The 23,186-nt window shown below is 63.7% G+C and overlaps 1 protein-coding gene across 1 annotated transcript; it reads right to left on the bottom strand.

Annotated features, from left to right (window-relative positions):
• Positions 1-396: 396 nt before the first annotated feature.
• On the bottom strand, positions 397-22,702 carry DNPEP (aspartyl aminopeptidase). Its single transcript, XM_048868733.2, has 15 exons — positions 22,621-22,702; positions 21,415-21,496; positions 18,280-18,368; positions 17,938-18,051; positions 17,269-17,394; positions 16,701-16,831; positions 16,113-16,197; positions 15,763-15,870; positions 9,972-10,049; positions 9,638-9,721; positions 6,187-6,347; positions 6,023-6,062; positions 5,445-5,546; positions 1,768-1,935; positions 397-519 (listed from the first exon to the last, which is right to left on the bottom strand). The coding sequence occupies exons 1-15, from the start codon at positions 22,624-22,626 to the stop codon at positions 469-471; spliced, it is 1,425 nt and encodes a 474-aa protein (XP_048724690.1). The 5' UTR covers positions 22,627-22,702; the 3' UTR covers positions 397-468.
• Positions 22,703-23,186: the final 484 nt, after the last annotated feature.

Below are 23,186 nucleotides of genomic sequence, written 5' to 3'. Positions count from 1 at the left end.
CTGCTCTGCACAGGGGGTTCAGTCTGTGATTCCCCCAGCTCCTCCCCCTCTGGGGGCTTGGAGGGAGGGGGCTCTTCTTTTCCCCTCCTGCCCCTTCCTGGGGGGGAGGGTCCCCACTAACACCTGCTCCCCCCGAGGTGGGACCAGGTGCTGATGAACCAGCCAGGGTCTGGTTGTGTGGATCAAAACACACGTGCGGGGGTCCCCTCCTCTGAAACTGGCCAGGATGGGGGGGGGCGCCCACTTCCCACCCTAGGCAGGGTGGAGAGGCCAGCAGCTCAGGGGGTCTGGACGCCAGTTATCCCACCGGGCACTCCTGGGGGGAAGTTCGCAGCCCCCGCGGGAGCTCATGACATCACTCCCGCTCCCCTACCCCGCCCAGAGCCACACTCCGTGAATGGTGAATGCACTTTAATAGCCCCCGGGCGGCTCGGGAAGGGCCCGGCTCAGCCCCCGATCCCACGCTGCTCAGTCCACCAGCAGGCCGCGGCTCACCTCGGGGAAGAGGCTGAAGAAGCCCTGGAAGGAGAGAGGCAGAGATCAGGGCTGGGGCCAGGGCCGGGTCAGGCCAGCCAGGGAGCCCGGGGGGGCTGGGGGACGAACAGCTGCTCCCCGTTCAGTTCTACAGGCGTTACCATGGCAACCAGCTAGTCACTTCGTGCTGGATGATGTTGCCATAGTAACCAATCACTGACTCAAGGCCACTGCAGGTTGCTATGGTAACCATTCAGGGATGAAAATGGCCAGGGAGGGGCTGGAGCGGGGGGGGGGGAGCGGGGGGGGGGCAAGGGCAGCAGGACCTGGCTGAATGTCCACAGAGCGTCAGCACATGTGTGGGGTGGGGACCCAGGGGCTGCAGGGGACCCTGGTACTTAACCCGGAAGCACCCTGAGATGGAAGGGATGCGGGGGGATGGGTCAGGGGGCAGAGGAGTGCAGGGGGACAGGGTGGGGGGGGGATGGGCTTTAGGGGTGGGGTGCAGGGGGACAGGGTGGGGGGGATGGGGCAGAGGGGTGGGGTGCAGGGGGGTGGGGAGCAGGGGAACAGGGTGGGGGGGGATGGGGGCAGAGGGGTGGGGAGCAGGGGGCACTCTCACCTGGAAGAGGGGGATGCTCTGCAGTCCCTGGAGCTGTAGGGGTGCAGGGGACAGGGGGTGGGGGGCAGAGGGGGTGGGGCGCAGGGGACGCTCTCACCTGGAAGAGGGGGATGCTCTGCAGTCCCTGGAGCTGTAGGGGTGCAGGGGGTGGGGTGTGGGGGGGCAGAGGGGGTGGGGGGATGGGCTGCAGGGGGGATGGGCTGCAGGGGACGCTCTCACCTGGAAGAGGGGGATGCTCTGCAGTCCCTGGAGCTGTAGGGGTGCCGAGGGACAGGGGGTGGGGGGACAGGGGGTGGGGGGGCAGAGGGGGTGGGGGGATGGGGTGCAGGGGGGCACTCTCACCTGGAAGAGGGGGATGCTCTGCAGTCCCTGGAGCTGTAGGGGTGCAGGGGGACAGGGGGTGGGGGGGCAGAGGGGGTGGGGGGATGGGGTGCAGGGGGGTGCTCTCACCTGGAAGAGGGGGATGCTCTGCAGTCCCTGGAGCTGTAGGGGTGCAGGGGGACAGGGGGTGGGGGGTGGGGGGCCAGAGGGGGTGAGGGGGTGGGGCGCAGGGGACGCTCTCACCTGGAAGAGGGGGATGCTCTGCAGTCCCTGGAGCTGTAGGGGTGCAGGGGGTGGGGTGTGGGGGGGCAGAGGGGGTGGGGGGATGGGGTGCAGGGGGGCGCTCTCACCTGGAAGAGGGTGATGCTCTGCAGCACGCTGGAGGTGCAGCACATCTCGCGGATCGAGTGCATGGCCAGCTGCGGGCAGCCGATGTCCAGGACCCGCAGCCCCAGGCGGGAGGCCAGGATGGGCCCGATGGTGGTCCCGCAGGGCACATCGTTCCGCACCATGAACTCCTGGGACGGGCAGAAGGACAGGGGGGCGGGGGGGGGAAGAGTAAGGACCATTCCCCCAACTCCTCAGCCCCCATGAGTGCCTTGGGGAGCAGCCCCAGGCAGGCTGGGCTCCCAGCTAACCACGGCCTTGGCATTCCACTGACGAGCCCAGATAACGACCCTCGGGGCTCAGTGCAGACCCGACATCCTGGAGCAGGCGAGGCGCCAGGGCCAGGCCCCAGCAGGCAGGCTGTGAGCCCCTCAGCGCTGCCCCCTCCCGCCCCAGGCTGCCCCAGGGGAGGGGGCAACAGAGCAGGGGAGCAGAGGTTCCTCGCCGGGCAGCCATTCATCTGGGGGGCTTCCCTGGCCTGCCCTGCTACCCCAGTGACTCGGGTGGGGGGGCACGCAGACCCCTCCTGGTTGCTATAGAAACCCCATGGCGAGCAAGGAGGGAGGGGATGGCATGGAAGGGGCAGTGCAGGGTGAACCGGCCCCTGGGGAATGGGAGCATCTGGCCCCATCGCTTCCCTCCCTGCCGGCCCTTGGCTCGGGCTGGGGTGTCCTCTCCCTCGGACTGCGTTCAGCCCTGGGGGTCTCGGCTCTGCAGCCAGCACTGCGGGTCCCCTCATGGGGTGTAAGCGGCAGAGCCAGCCGCACAGACACCCACGGACGAGGGGCGTCCCCCAGCCCTGCCATCCCACTGGGGGGGGAGTGGGGGCAACAAGGGACGTGCACCAGCGCCCCCTGCAGACGAGTGTGGGAATGTTCTGAGCTTGCTCTAGGAACGACCGTGGGGCTGTTCTCCGGCCTGTGCTGTACAGGGGGTCAGAAGAGATGGTCCCCCAGGTGCCTTCTGGCCTTGGAACCTGGGACTATTCCAGCTCTGGGCCTATCCCCTCGGCAGCGCCCCCCCATGGTGGGGAAGAACCGGGGGCTCCCCGGGACACGGAGAGCAGGCCAGGCATTCGGGGGCAGCCACTGAGGCTGCCTGGGCTGGAACCAGCACCTCTGAACGGAAACCTCAGTGACCGAGCACTGACTACGGCAAGTTACTGCCCTGCACGCCTCTCGGCAGGCCGAGCTGGAGAACAAAGGCAGAAGGGGTCCGAAGAGAGGCTAGGCAGGAGGGGAGGCCAGCCTAGGGGAGCTAGGGAAGCAGGGCACGGGGGGCTTCCATCCACAGGAACTCAGGAAAGAACCCTACAAAAAGTAGAACCCAACCGATGACTAAGGAGCATGGAACAGCCCACGCCGGAGCCACAGGCTGAGCTCACGGAGCAGGGGCATGACAAGCAGCACGAGGAGGGGCTGCGAACACATTCGGAGCAAGGGCAGGTCCTCTGCCGAGCGGGGAAGGCGCCAGTAACTGGTGCTCAAGAAGCTGAGGTGTTTAATGTCTATTTTGCTTCAGGCTTCACTAGAAAGGTTCACGGTGACCAGACACTCCACACAATCACTGTGAGCAACAAGGGGGACGGACGAAGCCAGCAGAGGGAACGAGCAGGTTAGTGACGATTTGGAGGAGTTGGGCTTATCCAGGCCGGCAGGGGCTGTGACATTCAGCCGAGGCTACTTAAGGAGTTAGCCGAAGCAATCGGAACGGTGAGCAACTATTTCTGAAAGCTCCTGGAGGGCTGGAGAAGGGAAGACATGTGAAAAGGGGAGTAAGAGAACCTGGGGAGTTACAGACCCATCAGTCTCACTTCCAGACCTGGGGAGATCCTGGAACAAATTATGAAACAATCAGTTTGTCAGCACCTGGAGGCTACTGGGGTTATAAGGAGTAGCCAGCATGGATTTGTCAAGAAAATCACGTCAAACCAACCGAACTTCCTCCTTTGACAGGGTCACTGGCCCAGTGGCTGGGGGAAGCAGTGGACGGGATATATCTGGATGTCAGTAAGGCTTTTGGCACAGTCCCACGTGACATTCTCCTAAACAAACTAGGGCAATGTGGTCTAGATGAAATTACTATCCAGGGGGTGCACAACTGGCTGAAAGGCCATACCCTAAGAGTAGTTATCCAGGGTTCATTGTCAAACTGGGAGTGTGTATCTGGTGGGGTTCTGCAGGGGTCAGTCCTGGGCCTGGCACTATTCCATATTTTCAGTCATGACGTGGATAATGGAGTGGAGAGGATGCTTATGAAATGTGCAGATGACACCAAGCTGGGAGAGGTCACAAGCACTTTGGAGGCAGGATTAGAATCCAAAGCGACCTTGACAATTGCAGAACTGGTCTGAAATCACAAGACACAATTCAATAAAGATGAGTGCAAAGTACCACGCGTAGGGAGGAAAACGCAGATGCACAAGTACAAACTGGGGACTAACTGGCTCAGTGGTCGCACTGCTGAAAAGGCCTGGGGGTCACAATGGAAGCGATGCCACGGCGAACAGGAGCATCGTGTGTAGACACTGGAGGTCCCTGTGCTGCTCTGCTTGGCATGGTGAGGCCTCAGCGGCAGCGCTGTGCCCAGCTCCGTGCGCCGCCCGTGAGGAAAGATGGGGGGAGTCCAGTGCCCAGCAACAAACCTGATCAAAGGTTTAGAAACCCTGATTTGTGAGCAAAGACTAAAGAGCCTGGACATGCCCAGTGTGGAGAAAGGAAGCTTGCAGGGGCCTGAGAACTGGCTTCCAATTCGTTGCGGGCTGTTCGAAAGAGCCCGGGGACCAGTTGTTCACCGTGTCCAGAAGGCAGGACAAGCAGCAGTGGGCTGAACCTGCAGCCAGGGGGACTGAGGTTAGCGACCGGGAAAAGCTTTCCAACGCTCAGGGGAGTCGCGCTCCGGAGCAGGCTCCCAAGGGGGTCTGGGGAATCCCCGTCACTGCGGGTTTTGAAGAAAAGGGCTGAACAAACTCCTGTCCCAGATGCTCGAGGCTCCCTTGGTTCAGTCACAGAGCAGGGATTGGGATGTCTGCAGGGCTGTCCAGCCTCACTGCAGACACCAGTTGGGAGCACTGAGCCCCCAGGCCTCACGGCAGACGCTGTCTGGGAGCACTGAGCCCCCAGGGCTGCCAGGCCTCACGGCAGACACTGTCTGGGAGCACTGCACCCCAGGGCTGTCCAGCCTCACTGCAGACACTGTCTCAGATCACTGCACCCCCAGGCTGCCAGGTATCACTGCATACACTGACTGGGAGCACTGCACCCCCAGGGTTGCCTGACCTCACTGCAGACACTGGCTTGGAGCACTGCACCCCAAAGGGGAGAACAAAGCCTCCTGCGGGTGTCTGGCCTGGCTGGACTTGTTGCAGGAAGCCATGAAAAGAGCAGGGATCACCGGTGCCCGAAGGCACAGTCTGGGAGTGGTGCAGGCCAAAGGCTGGCCCTGTGGAAGTGTGGGGGGGCCTTGGGGCACTCCTGGGAGGCTGGGCACAGACCAGACCCTGTGGTTCCCTGACTTGGAGATTCCCCAGGCAGGGAGACCATTCTGCCAGTGACCACGGGGTGTGACCGATTCATGGCCACAGCCCACAAGAGTGGGATCCCCTGGCGGCGCTCAGGCTGGCCAGGGCCAGGGCACTTACCTGCAGGGGGACGTCGACGCGGCCCGCGATCTCCCGGATCACTGCCTCGGTGACAGCCGTGGAGGCATAGCGCTGGTTACTGTTCACCTTGATCACGGGGCCCTGTGCAAACATCCAGACTCAGCCTGGCCCTGACCCCTAGCTGGGAGAGCAGCACCCCCTGGCAGCGGGACCTGCCCCAGTTCCCAGCAAAGCTGCCTGCCCTCGGCCTCCCTGAGCAGGGGTGCGGCACTGGTGTCCCATGACTGGCAAGGCTGAGGTCCTTCCCCAATCCCCTGGAGCGCCCGTGCTCCGCAGCCCAATGGGGCGCCGGCTGGGCCATACACCCAGGAACCCCGCGAGGGGCTGGCTCGAGGCTCAGCACAGGCTGCGGCGGTCTCAGAGCAGCCAGCAGATGGGGGCTTCGTGCCAAGCCAGGATCGGGGGCCCCAGGCAGCTGGCCGGAGCAAGGCAAGCACTGGGGAAGGGCCCTGGATCTGAAGAGCCTAGCCCTTGTCAGGGGGTGCAGGGAGAGCTCCCCCCAGCCCCCGCCCCGAGGGAGCCCCCAGTCCCTGCCGCAGGGAGGGGGCTGCCCTCACCTTGTGGAAGGCCGGCCGGTGATTCTCCTCATGCTTGTCCCTGCAACAGAAGCGGAGCATTAGTCCTGGGCTGCCCCCAGGCCCCATCTGCTCCCCAGCCAGCCCTGGGGGCAAACTGCCCTCCCCCCGCGAGGCCTTCCCGTGCCGCTCCCCCCGTCACTCACAGGTAGTTGGGGTGGGCAGCGTGGGCCATGTCGGCGCTGATCAGGCAGGACTTGGCCAGGGACTCCTCGAAGGCCGTCAGGTTCTGGGGTGTGGCCGAGATGCGGCGCAGGACCAGCTCCGTCAGCAGGGACTCGGCACCCTGCGCGCTCTCCGAGCCCACCTGCAGGGAGGGCCTGGTCAGCGCGGCTGGCGGCAGGGGGCCTCGGACCCACCCCCAGGGCAGCCCATTCGCGGCCTGCCCCAGGACCACACAGGAACGGCGCCCCGTTTCCCCCAGGCTGTTCCTGGCCCCACGTCCCAGCAGGAGCCAGATCCCCGCTCCGTGGGAATGCGCCTCCCTCTGCGGCTGCAACGCCAGCCTCCTGCTCCGCCTTGGAAAGGGGCTGCACCCGCTGGCGAGTGCAACTCCTCCAACTGCACCGGTGCCCCTCACTCCCGACCGGCAGCCCCCTGCTAGCCCGGCCCTGGGCTCCCCCACAGCCCTGCCAGTGCCCCTCACTCCCGACCGGCAGCCCCCTGCTAGCCCGGCCCTGGGCTCCCCCACAGCCCTGCCAGTGCCCCTCACTCCCGACCGGCAGCCCCCTGCTAGCCCGGCCCTGGGCTCCCCCACAGCCCTGCCAGTGCCCCTCACTCCCGACCCGCAGCCCCCTGCTAGCCCGGCCCTGGGCTCCCCCACAGCCCTGCCAGTGCCCCTCACTCCCGACCCGCAGCCCCCTGCTAGCCCGGCCCTGGGCTCCCCCACAGCCCTGCCAGTGCCCCTCACTCCCGACCCGCAGCCCCCTGCTAGCCCGGCCCTGGGCTCCCCCACAGCCCTGCCAGTGCCCCTCACTCCCGACCCGCAGCCCCCTGCTAGCCCGGCCCTGGGCTCCCTCCAGTGACGTTATTGACATGAACTGGGACCGTATAGACCATTGTTGCAACCAAGGTCCTGTAGTGGCACCAAATCTTGTATAAAGGGGGTCAAATATGGTTTTAAGACAAGGTTATGACTTGCTGGTTATGATGATGCTGTCTGTCTGTGGGTATCATTTTTGTATTTAAAGTTACAAGTATTGGCTCTGTACTGTCTGTATTTCAAACTTGTGCTCTGCTTCTGGGGGACACCCCAGACAAGTTGGGGTCAGCTCTGCCTAGCCTGCTGGGTGGCCCATTAAGGACCATCAGCAACACAACTGACCCACTGAGAGCAGGCAGACACGCCTGGGGACTCAGCCAGGTGTGCAGGGCCCTGCCTATGGACAGAACTTGATGCATGTGTGCATAATTGATGAGCCATGCATATATTTTTAAATTTTTTGTGCAGAAAAAAGCTTCTGCCAAAATGTTGCTGCAGTTCTGCCTTTTGCCCACCAGAGGGCGCTGTGGCACAAGAACAGAGCAGCAGCTCCCCGCAGAAAATAACGTCTGCCCTTCCATGTTTTGCCCACCAGAGAGTGCTGTGGTGACAGAACACAGCAGCAGCTCCCAGCCAGCAAGGGAAGAAAAAGAGTCTGCCTTCTCCACAGCAGGCCAGGTCAGGAGACAGGAGCTTTGCGGAGACGGACAGCGTGGGGTGCCTGGGGGATGGTCATACAGGGGCTCATGAGGGCTAGCAGGGGACGACAGACTGGGGCAGGGGCTAAATGGGAGTGGAGGCACAGGGCCACAGGGGGGAGGGGGTGCAAAGAGCTACATAGCAACAGGGGAGTGGCTGGGGGGCACAGAGACTCATGGGGACGGGGGAGGGAGTACTGGGATACATAGGCACGGGGGTGGCTGAGTGGGGGCACAGAGACACATGGGGAAGGGGAGGAGGTACAGAGCTACATGGGGACAGGGGGAGGGGTGCAGGACCACATGGGGATGGGGGGAGTGGGTGTCTGAGTAGGGGTGCAAGAACACATGGGGACAGCGGCACATGTGCCTGACTGAATGGGAAAGGCTAGGGGTTAGCCAGGGTCTGCATGGGGGAAGCTCCCTAACAGTCTCTCCCCGCCCCCTCAAAAAACCTGTTCCATACTTTTCACACCCATACTCAACAACCCTCCAAGTTCACACCCAGACTCCTTCCCAGCAATTTACTTCCCTCTACCTCAGCTTCTCCGTTACCTCTGACTCCCCCAAGCCTTTACACTGCTTCTGAGGGGTGTGGGAAATACAGTTCTGTATTGTAGTTTAAATGAATTATTACTCAGAGTCCTGCATTAATATGCCTAGTAAGGAATCTATTTGTCAAAAAACATTTCCTGAATCTTTTTTGTTGTCTGTATTGTTACAGACATACTTGCTGACAGGTATTTTGAAATAAATTACCAAAAATAATTGAAACTGCTGTGATTATATTGTGTTATTCTGACAAATAAAATATGCAGAATTTTAAAATATTGTGAACAGAATTTTTAATTTTTTGGCGCAGAATTCCCCCAGGAGTAGTGGAGGGGAAGGACGGTTTGCTCTCAGGGAGGCTAAGAGACATCCATGTGCATGTCGCCTGGCTGTCTGAGCAGGGATGGGTCATTAAAAAACACTGGTGGAGCCTGACCCCATATCAATGGGGAATCCCAGAAGACACAATGGCAAAGCCAGTCACAGGACACTGGCACCCACAACCAGCGCCCGAGAGGGGGTGGATTTCCTGACCTCCCTCCAGGGAGGCTGGGGAACATCCTCCAGTTTGAGGACAGAGGATGGGGGAGGAGTGAGGTAGGGGATCAGAGCTGGCTGCTGGCAGGAGTCAGGGCTCACCTGGACTCTGCCCAAGGAGGCCAGACAGAGACAGACGGAGCCTGAACAGTGGGGTTCACTACAGCTGGGATGGGCGCTGGCTGACCAGAACGGACGATGCTTTAACCTTTAATTCTCTGGGCTGAGCTAAGGTGTCCCTGTGTTGGTCCAGGTGACTAACCCGCCTGTTGGCCTGCGCTGGCTGTGTGTCCCTGCAGATCCTGGGAGAGAGGGTGCTGCCCCCCAAGATGGTACAAGTCTCCATCGGGGTCTGTCTCAGGGGGACTTGCTGCCTGGAGCTCATGGTGGGGGTGCAGGGAGGCTGCAGGCCCAAAGGTCCAGCCTCAGGAGGCGGTGAAGTTGCGTGGCTTCTCCTGGAGGCAGAGACAGACCCCTTGGGGGCCTCTCTCACCGCCAGGGCCGCCAGGGCCTGTCCCCACGCTGGGGCCCTGGCCCTGATCCTGGGGGTCCGTGACACCCAACATGGGGTGAGTGTGCCTGGGCTATTGCCCGGCTGGTGCAGGGAAAGGCACCGGCAGTGGCTGCCCTGGGAATCTCCGGACGTGGGGGTTGGGGTGGAGGTGGGGGGAGAGAAGATGGATCTGCCCCTCCCAGTCCCTACCCTGCTGGGGGCGCTGTGCTGTGAAGTGCTTCAGGAGGGGGAAGGGTGCAGGTTCCCCCCTCCCAATCTCCCGGCCCCCAGCTCAGTTCTCAGCTGGAGCACGTCACCGCCCCACGTCCGCTCACCTCCTCGTTGTCGTACAGCGCGATCAGGCGGACGTTGGGCTCCCGGGAGAGGGAGCCGGGAGCCTCACAGGAGCTGATCAGGGCCTGCAGGGGACAGAACATGGGGCATTCCTGGGGCAGAGCCCACAGAGCCACCGGCCGAGCAAGCGCCGGGCAAACAGCCCCTCCACCCCGACACGTGCCTGGCCCTGCCGCCGTCCTGCCAGAAGGGGAGTCCCCACAGGGCCCTGCTGACACCCCGCCCCCCAGAGACGGGTGCAGCCGCGACCCCAGAGAGGAGCGCAGAGTAGGGGTTGGGGTGGGGCACAGTCTCCCCGGAGCAGCCCCCACTCACCTGCAGGGCGCAGTAGCAGCTGTGCAGATTGTCCAGGCGGGGGGAGAAGATGAACTCATCGAAGGCGCCACCCAATGTCTGAAAGGGAGCGAGCAAACGGAGTCCATCATGCGGGCTGGGGGAGCTGGCGGAGCCGGGCAGTCCCATCCTAGCTGGCCTCTGTGCCCAGTTCCCACCGGCGCCCCGGCTGGGCCCCTGCACACATGCACAGAGCCAGGTGCTTGGGCGCTGCCCCACCACGCCCTGGGCAAGTCCCACCCTCCAGGAGCGGGGCTGCAGGGGTACCGGCGCCCTGGGGAGCCCAGCTCCTGCCCCAGCTGCACACCGCCTGAGGACTGACCCCAGCCCTGCTTGGGGATTGCCCTGGGGGCTCTGCTGCAGGGAGTGGGGGGCAGCCTCCGAAGCGGGCACAAGCTGGGGACTGGCTTGGCTGGGACCTCAGGGCACGTGTGGATGAGCCGCGGGCGTCCCTCCATGCCAGGCTCCCGAGCGCTCACTCCCAGAGGTTGGGGGCTGCAGACACTCGGCCTGAGGAGTGCAGACACCAGGCCCTGAAGGCTGGGGGGGCGCAGCAGAGGCTGCTCCCAGGGGAAGTGCACAGCAGCCACACTGGCCCCAGGAGGGAGCTGGTGGGGGAAGGACAGTGGGGGATGGTGGAGTCCCGCGGGGAGGTCAAGAGCAGGGACCCCACGTCACCATCAGCAGCAGAGCAGGCAGCCTAGTCGCAACCCTGGCCACACAGATGCAGTGTCTGTAGCAGTCCAGTGTGCCTCCTAGAATCACAGACTATCCGGGTGGGAAGGGACCTCAGCAGGTATCTAGTCCAACCCCTGCTCAAAGCAGGATCAACCCCAACTAAATCATCCCAGCCAGGGCTTTGTCAAGCCGGGCCTTAAACACCTCAAAGGATGGAGACTCCACCTCCTCCCTAGGGAACCCATTCCAGTGCGTCACCACCCTCCTGGTGAAATAGTGTTTCCTAATATCCAACCTAGACCTCCCCCACTGCAACTTGAGACCACTGATCCTTGTTACTGTCATCTGCCACCACTGAGAACAGCCTAGAGCCATCCTCTTTGGAACCCGCTTTCAGGTAGTTGAAAGCAGCTATCAAATTCCCCCTCATTCTTCTCTTCTGCAGGCTAAACATCCCCAGTTCCCTCAGCCTCTCCTCATAAGTCATGTGTTCCAGTCCCCTAATCATGTTAATTGCCCTCCGCTGGACTCTCTCCAATTTGTTCACATCCTTTCTGTAGTGGGGGGCCCGAAACTGGACACAGTACTCCAGATGAGGCCTCACCAATGTCGAATAGAGGGGAACGATCACGGTCCTCCATCTGCTGGCAATGCCCCTCCTTATACATCCCAAAATGCCATTGGCCTTCTTGGCAACAAGGGCACACTGCTGACTCATATCCAGCTTCTCGTCCACTGTCACCCCTAGGTCCTTCTCTGCAGAACTGCTGCCTAGCCATTCGGTCCCTAGTCTGTAGCTGTGCATTGGGTTCTTCCATCCTAAGTGCAGGACTCTGCACTTATCCTTGTTGAACCTCATCGGTTTCTTTTGGCCCAATCCTCCAATTTGTCTAGGTCCCTCCATATCCTCAGTTTCCCCTACATGGCCATGGCGACCCAGTAGGGAATAGGGCAGACTCAGAGATGGGGGTGGGGTGAAATGAAGAATCCTTAAGGAAAGACCCCAGATTGAGAACAAAGGCCTGGGAGGGGGGATAAGGGCTGGCCCCTGGCTGGGGTCTCCCCCACCTGGGAACTGAATTTGGAGACGGCCGGAGCCGGAGCCTGAGGCTCCCCACAGCTGGGCTGGGCTCTAGGCAACCAGCACAGACCGAGCTTTGACCTCCTGTTCTCGGGGCTGCCCTACGGGCTTCCTGTGCTGTGCCCAGGGGATGAGCCCCCCGCCTGCGGGACAGTGCGGGCTCCCCGTCCCTGCAGATCCTGGCTGCAGTGCACCAATCGCTGCGGAGCAGACAGGCCTCGCCCCGGGGTCTGTCTCAGCCCGACGCGCTGGGCAGAGAGCAGAGCCTGGGGCAGGGCCCCCCCCTGGGGCTTTGTCCCTTTCCCGGGCCAGGTGGTCACCGGATTCCTTTGTTCTCCAACCCTTTAGCTCTCACCTTGCAGGGGGAAGGGCCAGGCCATCAGTGGCCAGGAGACAGAGTGTCGGCCATTTATATACCCTGGCCCTTTGCTCTGCAACAATTACACCCCCTTATCCCACCACCTAGAGACTTAATTACGCAAGACACTGAATTTAGCCATATGGAGTGGAAACCTATCAACTTCATGAAATTTTTTAAATTTGTTAGTCTCCTAAGGTGCCACAAGTCCTCCTTTTCTTTTTTCAGGGGAAACTGAGGCACCCCTACAGTATTCAGAGGAAACATTAAGAACAGTCCCGCTTCGTCACAGGCTCCAAGCAGGTTCAAGAGCGACAGAGGCAGCAGCAAGGCACCCCCACACCCTGGTCCCCACGGACAGATCGGAAGCGGTGGTCAGCAGGGCTGGGAGCCGCAGCTGGAGCAGCAGAAACGAGAGGATGGGGAACGAGCTGAGCAGGAGTTGGAGCAGCCGAGGGGCAAGAGACCCTGCCGAGGGGCGAGTGGGGAAAGGCCCCGGGATGCCAGTTCTGCAGGGAGCCTAGATACCGAACTGCTGCCCCAGTTTAAGGGGGGTGGGAAGATATAGATGCAGATCTCACTGCCTTTGGGGAGGTTTGGGGTGGGAACCAAGCTGACCCTGCGGATGGGCTGTGCTGCCTCACCCCCTAACTTGAGCCATGGGGCGCATGGCCAGACGGACGGGTGGAGACGGGGACTAGGAGCTGTTCACAAAGGCTCCACGCTTAGGTTGGAGTGGACCCCTGGGGTGTATGGGAGACATTTTCGGGGTGTGCGCAGATGTGAGCCCTGACCCTGCTGGGAGAATCTCTCTGCACGTGGGGCCAGGGTGCGGGGTCACCGTGCCAGAGGATCAGTGTAATCCTCCTTGGCTGGAGCAGGTCTGAGATCCGTCCCCACAAGCTGAGCATGGGGCCAGTGGACAAGAAGCCCGAGGGTCTGGCAGGGCAGGCCGGCTGTCAGAGGAGTTTTGGGATACAGGTCTGGGGATGGAAAGACCCAAAGGGGCTAGCTCAGGTTGGGGCCCAAAGAGGGGGTCACACATGGTGCCCCAGAAGTGGGGCTCAGGTGAATGGCCAGCACGGGGAGCGGCTGACGGGGGCTCGGAGACCTGCGATGGGAGAGCTGTAGAAACCAGGGCAGAAGGGGCAGGCTGCTGTGGCTGGATGACTGGGTTTGCCCAGGGCAGAGGGGTGAACTCCTCTATCCAGCCAAGGTGGCCTGCAGCTCGGGCCCAGAGCGCAAACGATGCGACAGCATTCAGAGGGACGCAGCCACCCAGCTCGCTCCTTGGGGCACGGGGGGTGACAGATGAGCTCCCACCCCAGGCCCCAGTGCACGTGTCCTGTTGGACTCCCCTGGGCGCAGGCACATCTGACCCCCAGGGGAGCGCAAGGGGTGGTCAATGGGGAGACATCTGTGGGGTGGAAAGATTTGGGGGCAGAGATCCCTTGTCAGACCTGGTGTGACGCAGCCCCCGCAAAGGCTGAAGGCTGTGACTGGGGCTAAAGCCCCGAACATGGAGCCATTCGCCCTGCCTCTGGCTCAGAGCCCTGGGCAGACCTCAGAGGAGCTGGTCATCGGGGGTCCCCAGGACGTCAGCTCTGATGTCCTCGTGGGGAACGACAAAGCTCAGTCCCAGTCTCTGCACCAGCCCAGGGTTCGAAGCACAGGAGCCAGGAGGGGGGTGTCAGTGAAAATGCAGCTCGGCCGGCAGGGAGAGGGAGGGTCCTTCCCCTGGCTGGTAACACGAAGGAAAGAGCCCTGGATCGGAGCGGCCCCCCAGCTCCACGGGAGACGAGTCGCATGGGCGGGCGCCCAGGGGAGCCAGCCGAGGGCAGCCCTACACTTCCTGCTGACAGCGTAGCAACTCCGCCTCGGGGTGGGGGGGCGCGGGCTGGGTTGCTGGGAGAACCCCCACACACACACACAGCGGGGTCCACGGTGGGGTTCGGTTGCTAAAGCCGCGTCGCTCGGGGTGGGGAGTTTTCACAGCCCTGAGCGACGGAGTTAAACCCACTTATGGTGCGGCCCCGGCCTGAGCCTCGGGCTGAGCGTGGAGAGCTCCAGGCAGGGCAGGGTGACGGCCCGGCGGGTTTGCCCTGCCCAGGGCGGAGAGGCCCCAGCGAAGGGGCAAGCAGCGGGGAGGGCGCTGCTGGTAGCAGAGACGCCTGGAAAGAGCGTGGCCAGGGCCAGGGCAGGTTCTCGTAACCGCGGGAGGAGATGGGAGAAGTCCCGAGTGAAGCCGACCTAGCCGACCAGCGCTCAGTGGATGGACGAATGCGTCCGTTGCACTGTGGGGGGATTGCCGGCGCCCAGGGGAGAACCCCGCCGGGCGCACAGCTCGTGTCTACACGGAAGTGCTGCAGCGTTTGCAGTGAGACAAGCCCTGTCTGGGCGGACTGAGGACTCACTAGGGAACTGGCTGAGACCGACCCAGATCAATGCAGTTGCCAGCCAGATGCCAGGACTTCCCCACCCCGGGCACCCAGGCTGAGCCAACCCTCCAGCTCCAAAACAAAAGACTGGGAGGGGTGTCGGGAAGGGTTGGGACTGAGTGGCTAAGCGGCAGTTCTGCAGAAAAGGACCTAGGGGTGACAGTGGACGAGAAGCTGGATATGAGTCAGCAGTGTGCCCTTGTTGCCAAGAAGGCCAATGGCATTTTGGGATGTATAAGTAGGGGCATTGCCAGCAGATCGAGGGACGTGATCGTTCCCCTCTATTCGACATTGGTGAGGCCTCATCTGGAGTACTGTGTCCAGTTTTGGGCCCCACACTACAAGAAGGATGTGGAAAAATTGGAAAGAGTCCAGCGAAGGGCAACAAAAATGATTAGGGGTCTGGAACACATGACTTATGAGGAGAGGCTGAGGGAACTGGGATTGTTTAGCCTGCAGAAGAGAAGAATGAGGGGGGATTTGATAGCTGCTTTCAACTACCTGAGAGGGGGTTCCAGAGAGGATGGATCTAGACTATTCTCAGTGGTGGCAGATGACAGAACAAGGAGTAATGGTCTCAAGTTGCAGTGGGGGAGGTTTAGGTTGGATATTAGGAAAAACTTTCACGAGGAGGGTGGTGACGCACTGGAATGCGTTACCTAGGGAGGTGGTGGAGTCTCCATCCTTAGAGGTTTTTAAGGCTTGACAAAGCCCTGGCTGGGATGATTTAGTTGGGATTGGTCCTGCTTTGAGCAGGGGGTTGGACTAGATACCTCCTGAGGTCCCTTCCAGCCCTGATCTCTGATTCTATGGGGCTGGGGGAGGCACCCTCCTCCTGAGCAGCGCACTGCTCCCTCCCAGGTGTCTCAGCTGGACTTGCTGGGCGGGGTGCAGCAGGAGGCTGGCGCCCACAGGTCCAGCCTAGGAGGTGGGGAGGCCGCGTGGGTCATCCCAGGGAAAGAGTTGGACCCTGGGGGGTCTGGCCCATCACACCAAGGGACTGACCCAAAGCTGGGGGCATAGCCCCGATCCTGTGGATCTGTGACAACATGAAGGATGGTCCCTGCCTCCTCCCAACCCGGGCAGCTCATCACCAGCAGGGCAGGGACCCTTGCAGCAGATTTTACCCTCAGCCCTGTGCCAGTCAGCCTGGGGCTGGAGGGAGAAGCCGCTGCCTTGCCACTGCCTGGCCCCCCCGGCTGGGTCCTGGTCACTCACCGCTGGCTGCGTATCCGCCAGACACAGCTCCATCTCCACGATCTGCTCCGGCTTCACGCCCAGCTGGGAGCAGAGCAGGGATAGCAGGACGGGGGCATGCCGCTCCGTCTGGGGAGAGAGCAGAGCCCCCCAGGGGAGGTGAATGCTGTGGACAGGCCACGAGACCCCCGTCCCCGCAGGGCAGCACCGCCCGACCCCAGTCCCCCCGACTCTCCCAGGAACACTGCAGCTCCTGGCTGGGTTTCCCCTGTCCCAGGGCCCCCCGGCATGCCGAGCAGGGGACACTCGGTGCACAAACCCACATGATGGGGAGCTGGGCTCTGACACCCCCAGGGGACCTCCTGCCTCACCTGGGCATCAGCAGTGCAGGGAGCCCCAGCCTTAGGTGCCCCCTTCTCCAGCTCCTCCTGGATGGTAGTGGCCAGGATGGGCACCCTGCGGGGAAAAGGGCTTGGTTGGTCACCTGGGCATTTCCAACCCTGCTCGGCTGCTCCCACATCCTGGGGCAATCGCCAGAGCGAGCCCTTCCCCGGGCGCACCCTTGCCCTGCTCCCCGGGAGCTCACCAGCCAACTGGCAGAGAAAGGGGTGTCGGACGCCAATGCCCTGGGAGTGACTGAGGGGGAAGCCCTGCCCCAGGCCTGCGATCCACCCCCCATCTCTGTGCCCCCCACGGTACCCTGCACCTCCCAGGCAGCCCCCCAGACCTGGCAGCATGTGCTCCGGGAACACCTGGGCTGTGAGCTGGCTGGAGAGGGTCCCACCACACAGGGCAAGAGCAGGAAGCTCCGCCAGACCGTGGGAGCCCTCTCGGCACACAGCCGGGCCAGGCCCCTGGGGAGAGCGCGGGGAACATTAGTGCCCATGCTCTGGCGTGGGATGGGGACGCCTGCCCCACTGAACCCTCCTGCTCTGGGCGAGCCCCGGGGGGCGGCTCACAGGTGCTGCTCCGTGTTGGGCCCAAAGCTCTCGTTGACACTGCGCTGCAGGTGGATGGCCAGGTTGGGGATGCGCAGGACGGGCCGCTCCACCCACACCAGCCGCTGCTCCAGCCGCCCCGCAGCCAGCTCCTGAAAGCACAGCAGGGAGCACGGGGGTCAGGGAGCCCTTCCCAGGGACCTCCCCATGCCCACCCACAGGAGTCAGCCCTCCTCCAGGGGAAGGGCAGGGATGGGGGCTGGAAGGATCTAATCCATGGGGTGAGGGTCTCTGCCTGCCTGGGGCGTTCCCTCTGCACCTGCCTGCCCAGCTGCCCACCATGTGGGGTGAAGAGGGCGGCAGTGCCGGACCCCCGCCCATATCCCTGCAGACGGGGGAGGTGTGTGTTCCCCGCGTGGGGTAGGGAGTCGAACCCTGCTGACTTCCGAGGGGGAGCGTGGGTGTGACAGATGGACAGACGGACTCTAGGATCCGGGATGCGTGGACGGGAGTGGATCCCACCACGAGCTGTGACCTGCAGACACGGAGCTGCGGGCCGGGAGCGGCTCCCAGCCTAGGCCAGGCTCACCTTTACGATCACCCGCCCGGCCACAGTCAGGTCCCGGTCGAACCACGTGTTCCAAATCCCACCTCCATAGGTCTCCACGCCCACCTGCACCAGGCCCACTTGGCCTCTCTTGGAGCGACGCTTCACCTGTGCGAGAGCCAGCAGCCCATCACCAGCCAGCGGGCCGGGCACTGCTCATGAGGGGGCACCTTTGGCTCAGCCCCCCGGGCCCTGGCAGCAGCAGTGGGGAGGCCACCAAGGACGGGGCTCTGGGACGGGCATGAAGCCAGGCCCTGGGGGCGGGAGAGCGAGGCTCCATGAGATCCTGCCCCACGGTGATCCCAGCCTGGGTGAGGCCCCAGAGCCGGGCAGGGCTGGGTGTCCAGCACCCGGCAGGGCAGGGGGTGCTCCAGAGGGACCCGGGGGAAGGGATCCAGGCAGAGGCCAGGGAGTGGCGGGTGATGGGGCAGGCAAGGACGGAGCCCCAGGGAAACCAGCGCGGGTCAGGCTGGACGCGCCCCAGAGGAACCAGCACGGGTGGAGCTGGGGAACCGGGGCCGGTCGGGTCGGGCTGAACACGCCCCAGGGGAACCGGGGCAGGGCGGGCCGGGTGAGGCTGGAGGTGCCCCAGGGGAACCGGGGTGGGGCGGGAGGAGGCAGCTGGCGTCCCGGGTGCGAGGGGTCCCTCACCCTGAGGCAGGGGCTGTCCGTGTGGGCGCCGATCAGACTGAAGCCGTTGCCAGGCTGGTACCGGCCCCCGACGGCGAAGGCGATCAGGGTGGAGTGGTTCCGGGTCACGAAGTACTGAGAGAAAAGGGGAGAGGCAGCAGTGGTGGTGTTGGCCTAAGCCCATCCCAATGGCTTCGGGGCCAGGGCCCCCTCAGCCCTTTCCCGGAGGTGGGGAGAAGTTGGGCCCACCCCACCAAGCTGCCCCCTTCCCCGACAAATGCACTGTGCCCCCAAAGCCACAGGCCAGGGCAACAAGAGCACCCCACGTCCCCAGCCCGTGCCCTAGGCAGCCCCCTGCCCTACCTTGTGCTCGGGCTGGATGTCCCAGTGCTCAGCCTCCTTCAGCTCCCAGAACCCCGCCTGCAGCAGGCGGCTCCGGCATTCGGCAACCACTGCGGGGAACCACACAAACCGCCACGCTTACTGCTTATAGTCACTTAAAGTCTACCGTTCTGCACCCCAAAGCAACACCCTGGCCTCCCCAGATTTGCCACGGTGATAGGACGATGATGCGTTTGGTACGAAGTCTGCCTTGTGAGGTGTCATTTTAAAAGTCTTGATCTGTTGCCCATGACTCTCCCGTTGGATTGTATGCACTGTCATTGTATCTGGAGTCCGAATTGCATCCGTGTGAGCCTCTGAAACCTGCCAGGAGCTTAAAAAAACCCATCAGCAGCCCTTCAGGTGCAACAATAAAAAGGCCAACCGGTGCTGACGGCCCACTGAGGGGAACACACACTCACAAGGATCACCCCAGGAACTGGGTACAGTGGAAACCCCTCGGAGAGCGACTACACAACAGGGACTGTTGGACTCCTAGCAAAGGATCTTTCCAGCAAGCTGGAAGAAGCCATAAAAGGGGGGAAGCGACATCATCACTGGCATCACTCCCCCCCCCAACTCAGCTCCTGGAAAGATGCCTGGAAAACCAAGGACTGCGTGGGGGCGGGGGGCTGCCTGTGTATGGAAGATTGGTGAGCCGCTTGTACCAGCGGGATGCTTGGGTCAAATCCTGTCTAGTTTATAACTCGCAGCTTGCCGTTTGGTTCTGCTTCTTAGGTGATCTACTCTGATCTGTCCCCTTATTGCTTACAATCACTTAAAATCTACCTTTCTGTCGTCAAAAAATCTGTTTTGTATTTTTTACCTAAGACAGTGCGCACAGGGAAATCTGCTCAGGAACAGGGGCTGGTGCATGACGCCTCCACATGGAGGTAGGGGTGGACTGGGTCATAACTAACACTGGCCAGGCTTCTGCCCAGGGCTTGATGGTACAGTTCTGGGGCGCAAGGCTGGGAAGCTGGGGGGCACTGGCTGGGGCCTCTCTATTGAGGGTTCATGAGTGGGTAGGAGAAGCATTCCTGTAACTCAGCAAAGCACGTGCCTGCCTGGGGATGGCTGTGTGAGTGCAGGACCTGGAAGGGTCTGCAGCTTGTCACAGCATCACAGTGGGATAGGGAGCCCAGGCTGGTGAGACAGAGGACTCCGCAGTACCCCAGTTCCAGGTTGCACCCCGGGGAAGTCCGTCACAATGGGCAGCACGGAGACTGAGCCCATCCCTGGGCCATGCCAGCCCCTCCCCCGTAGGGGGCAGTGGGCACCGACGGCAGGAAAGTGGTTCTGCTCCTCTGCCAGCCGGTGCCTCGCCAGGGTGCTGTGCCTGAGCGGGTGTGAGAAGGGTCCATACAGAGCAGCGCATGGGCATCGCAGCCCCCGCCCCTTTGGGCCATCCCCACTCAGCCCCACAGCCCCACTGTCTGGAGGGCAGGGATTTTGCAGGGCCCTCTGCAGGGGAGTGCAGACTCTCCAGTCGGGGCAGACGGTTAAGAGGGCAGCTCCCCCCGCACAGCACCTGGCTCGGGTGCCAAGCACCTGGGGAATCGGCCCTGCCTGTGCTGATAAGAGTCTGGGAGGGGACTTTGCTTCGGGTCAGGGAGCGGGGAGCAAGGAGGAAACAGCCTCCCCCACAAACCCCCGCCACCCTGGATCCTCATGCACTCAGCAGGGCTGGGCAGCTGGCACTGGGAGCCCCCCGGCTTGCAATTCCCAACCTGCTCTGTCACCAAACCTTCCCCCCCACCCCCCCAGACTGCACACTCTGCGGCTGCTGCCCGGGGGGGGATGGGGGGACTCCACCCTGCCGCGTCCCGCAGGCTTCTGATAAACAAGTGGGGACGCTGGCTCCTTGCAGCCCTGCCGCGTCCCCTGCCTGGCTGCCAGCGGGAGCAAGGCTCCTGGATGCAGGCCCTGGCTCCGGGCAGGGGGAGCGGGCACCTAGGGGAGAGAGGCGGGGGGGGGCAGCCTGGGGCAGGAGAACAGGCGTTGTGACACCGGGGTGCGGAGGGAGCCGTGCCAGGGCAGTGTGAGAAATGGGCCCGGTGCCCAGGAGCCGGGCATGGGCAGCAATGTCCCAGGGTTAACACCCTGGTGAGTCTGGCCAGTCTCTCCCCCTACCCCACCAGCTGGGGAGTCTCTGCTACCCCCACCAGCCCCATGGGAATAGAGGCTTGAGCCGGGAGGGGGCGAAGGGGCCCCCGGAGGGGTGTGGGTAGCTCGGTGTTGCCGTCCAGCTCCAACAGGCACTGCCAGGGGGCAGCTCTCTGTCGATGGGGTGACAGCCTGGACAGGGCAGCAGCTGCAGGCTCAGGGGGGCCCTGTGACGAAGTGGGACTGTTATTAATGTTTCCTCTGAATAGTGTGGGGGTGCCTCAGTTTCCCCTAGGCAGTTCTTAAGTATCTAGGGGGTGGGGTAAGGGTGTATGATCATTGCAGAGCCCTAGAGGGCAGGTGTATGCAGGAGTCTGGACACAGAGAATGGCCGACACCCTGTTTCCTGGCAACTAATGGCCTGGGCCCTTCCCCCCCTGCAAGGTGAGAGCTGAAGGGTTGGAGAACAAAGGAATCAGGTGACCACCTGGCCCGGGAAAGGGACAAAGCCCAGAGGAGGAGGGGCTGGAGGGGGTTTTCAGTTTGGGGCTGGCTGGGACATGGAGTGAAGTGCAGACGTGGTTGTCTGGCTCACTGCCCCCCAAAATGGACCCAGCTGAGGGGTCCCGTTCTCTGCACCTGCAAGCTCTGTTTTAGACCATGTTCCTGTCGTCTAATAAACCTTCTGTTTTACTGGCTGGCTGAGAGTCACGTCTGACTGCGAAGTTGGGGGGCAGGACCCTCTGGCTTCCCCAGGAGCCCCGCCTGAGCGGACTCGCTGTGGGAAGCGCACGGAGGGGCAGAGGATGCTGAATGCTCCGAGGTCAGACCCAGGAAGGTGGAAGCTGTGTGAGCTGCGTGTCCTGAAGACAGGCTGCTCACAGAAAGGCGACTGCCCCAGAGTCCTGACTGGCTTCATGGGGAGCAGTTCCAGAGCATCGCCCAGGGACTCCGTGACAGGCCCCGCCCCGGGCGCAACCCCCTTTCCCCCAGGCTCCCCCAGCCCCTTACCATGGTAGGGGGAGGGGCCCCGATTCACAAAGTTCAGGAACTTCTGGGCCGCCGCCTGCACGGAGTCCTTGGCCACAGACGCCTGGTGGGCAAAGGGGCGCGTTACTGTGGCGAACAGGGACGGAGGGACCCCCTGCCTGGCCCCCCACTGACGGGTGAGGCGATACCGGGCTCACACAGCCCCATGGCACACAGCCCCAAGGCGGGCCCCCGAGCGCATCGCCCACGGACCAACCCGAGAGCTCAGGGACACCGGCACCAACGGGTCGCGAGTCAACCTCGTCCCAACGGCAGCCTCTGGCCGTGCCCAGCCCAAACCCCCCTGTAAACCCCCTGGGGGCCGCACCCAGCCCACGCCCAGCCTGAACCCCCCGTGTAAACCCCCCAGGGCCGCGCCTGGACTGCGCCCAGCCCGAACCCCCCGTGGGACCCCCCCGGGGGCCACAGCCAGCCCACGCCCAGCCCAAACCCCCCGTGTAAACCCCCCAGGGCCGCGCCTGGACTGCGCCCAGCCCGAACCCCCTGTGGGACCCCCCCGGGGGCCACAGCCAGCCCACGCCCAGCCCGAACCCCCTGTGGGACCCCCCCGGGGGCCACAGCCAGCCCAAACCCCCCGTGTAAACCCCCCAGGGCCGTGCCTGGACTGCGCCCAGCCCGAACCCCCTGTGGGACCCCCCCGGGGGCCACAGCCAGCCCACGCCCAGCCCGAACCCCCTGTGGGACCCCCCCGGGGGCCACAGCCAGCCCAAACCCCCCGTGTAAACCCCCTGGGAGCCGTGCCCGGACCATGCCCAGCCTGAACCCACCCTGTGATCCTCCAGGGACCACCCCAGCCCGCGCCCAGCCCGAACCCCCCCTGTGACCCCCCCAGGGACCACCCCAGCCCGCGCCCCCCCTGTGACCCCCCCGGGGGCCACACCCAGCCCGCGCCCAGCCCGAACCCCCCCTGTGACCCCCCCAGGGACCACCCCAGCCCGCGCCCAGCCCGCGCCCCCCCTGTGACCCCCCCGGGGGCCACACCCAGCCCGCGCCCAGCCCGAACCCCCCCTGTGACCCCCCCAGGGACCCCCCCAGCCCGCGCCCAGCCCGCGCCCCCCCTGTGACCCCCCCGGGGGCCACACCCAGCCCGCGCCCAGCCCGACCCCCCCGTGGGACCCCCCGGGGCCGCGCCAGGGGGTCCCCAAGGGTCGGCTCCGTCCCCGGCACCTGCATGATCCCGGCCCCGGCTCCGCCCCGGACACCGGCGCCGAGCGGGGCGGGCTCCGGGGCCCCCTGCGGGCCGGGAGGAGCAAACACAGCCCCGGGCCCCATAGATCCGCCCCATGGACCGCCCCCATCGCCCCCCCCGGAGCTCCCCCCCCGCCCCGTGGAGCCCCCCCGGCCCCCATCGCCCCACGGACCTGCCCCATGTCTCCCCATGGCCAGATGGGGCCCCCAGCCTGCCCCCCACCCCTGGGCTGCCCATGTCCCCCCACAGCCCCATAGACCCCACCCCAGCCTGCCCCGTGTCCCCACACTGCCCTATATACCCCCCAGCCTGCCCCCCTCCAGCCTGCCCCATGTCTCTCCACCGCCCTATCGAGCCCCCCGGGCTGCCCCCCATGTCCCCCTACTACCCCATAGACCCCACCCCAGCCTGCCCCATGTCCCCACACTGCCCTATATACCCCCCAGCCTGCCCCATATCTTCCCACCACCCTATCGACCCCCCCCGGGCTGCCTCCCATGTCCACACCACATAGGCCCCCTGGCCTGCCCCACAGACCACCCAG

The sequence above is a fragment of the Caretta caretta genome, chromosome 11 (genome assembly GCF_965140235.1).
Source record: "Caretta caretta isolate rCarCar2 chromosome 11, rCarCar1.hap1, whole genome shotgun sequence".
NCBI classification, from domain to species: Eukaryota; Metazoa; Chordata; order Testudines; family Cheloniidae; genus Caretta; species Caretta caretta.
Note: the sequence above shows the minus strand (reverse complement) of the source record. Positions and strands in the feature narration are given on the sequence as shown.

What these genes read in the sequence shown, in the direction of transcription:
- DNPEP (XM_048868733.2), bottom strand. An exon ending in CCGGGCGGGTGATCGTAAAG is followed by an intron (nt 16,832 to 17,268) that starts GTGAGCCTGGCC and finishes CTGTGCTTTCAG; the next exon opens with GAGCTGGCTGCGGGGCGGCT. An exon ending in CCCAACACGGAGCAGCACCT is followed by an intron (nt 16,198 to 16,700) that starts GTGAGCCGCCCC and finishes TTTTCCCCGCAG; the next exon opens with GGTGCCCATCCTGGCCACTA.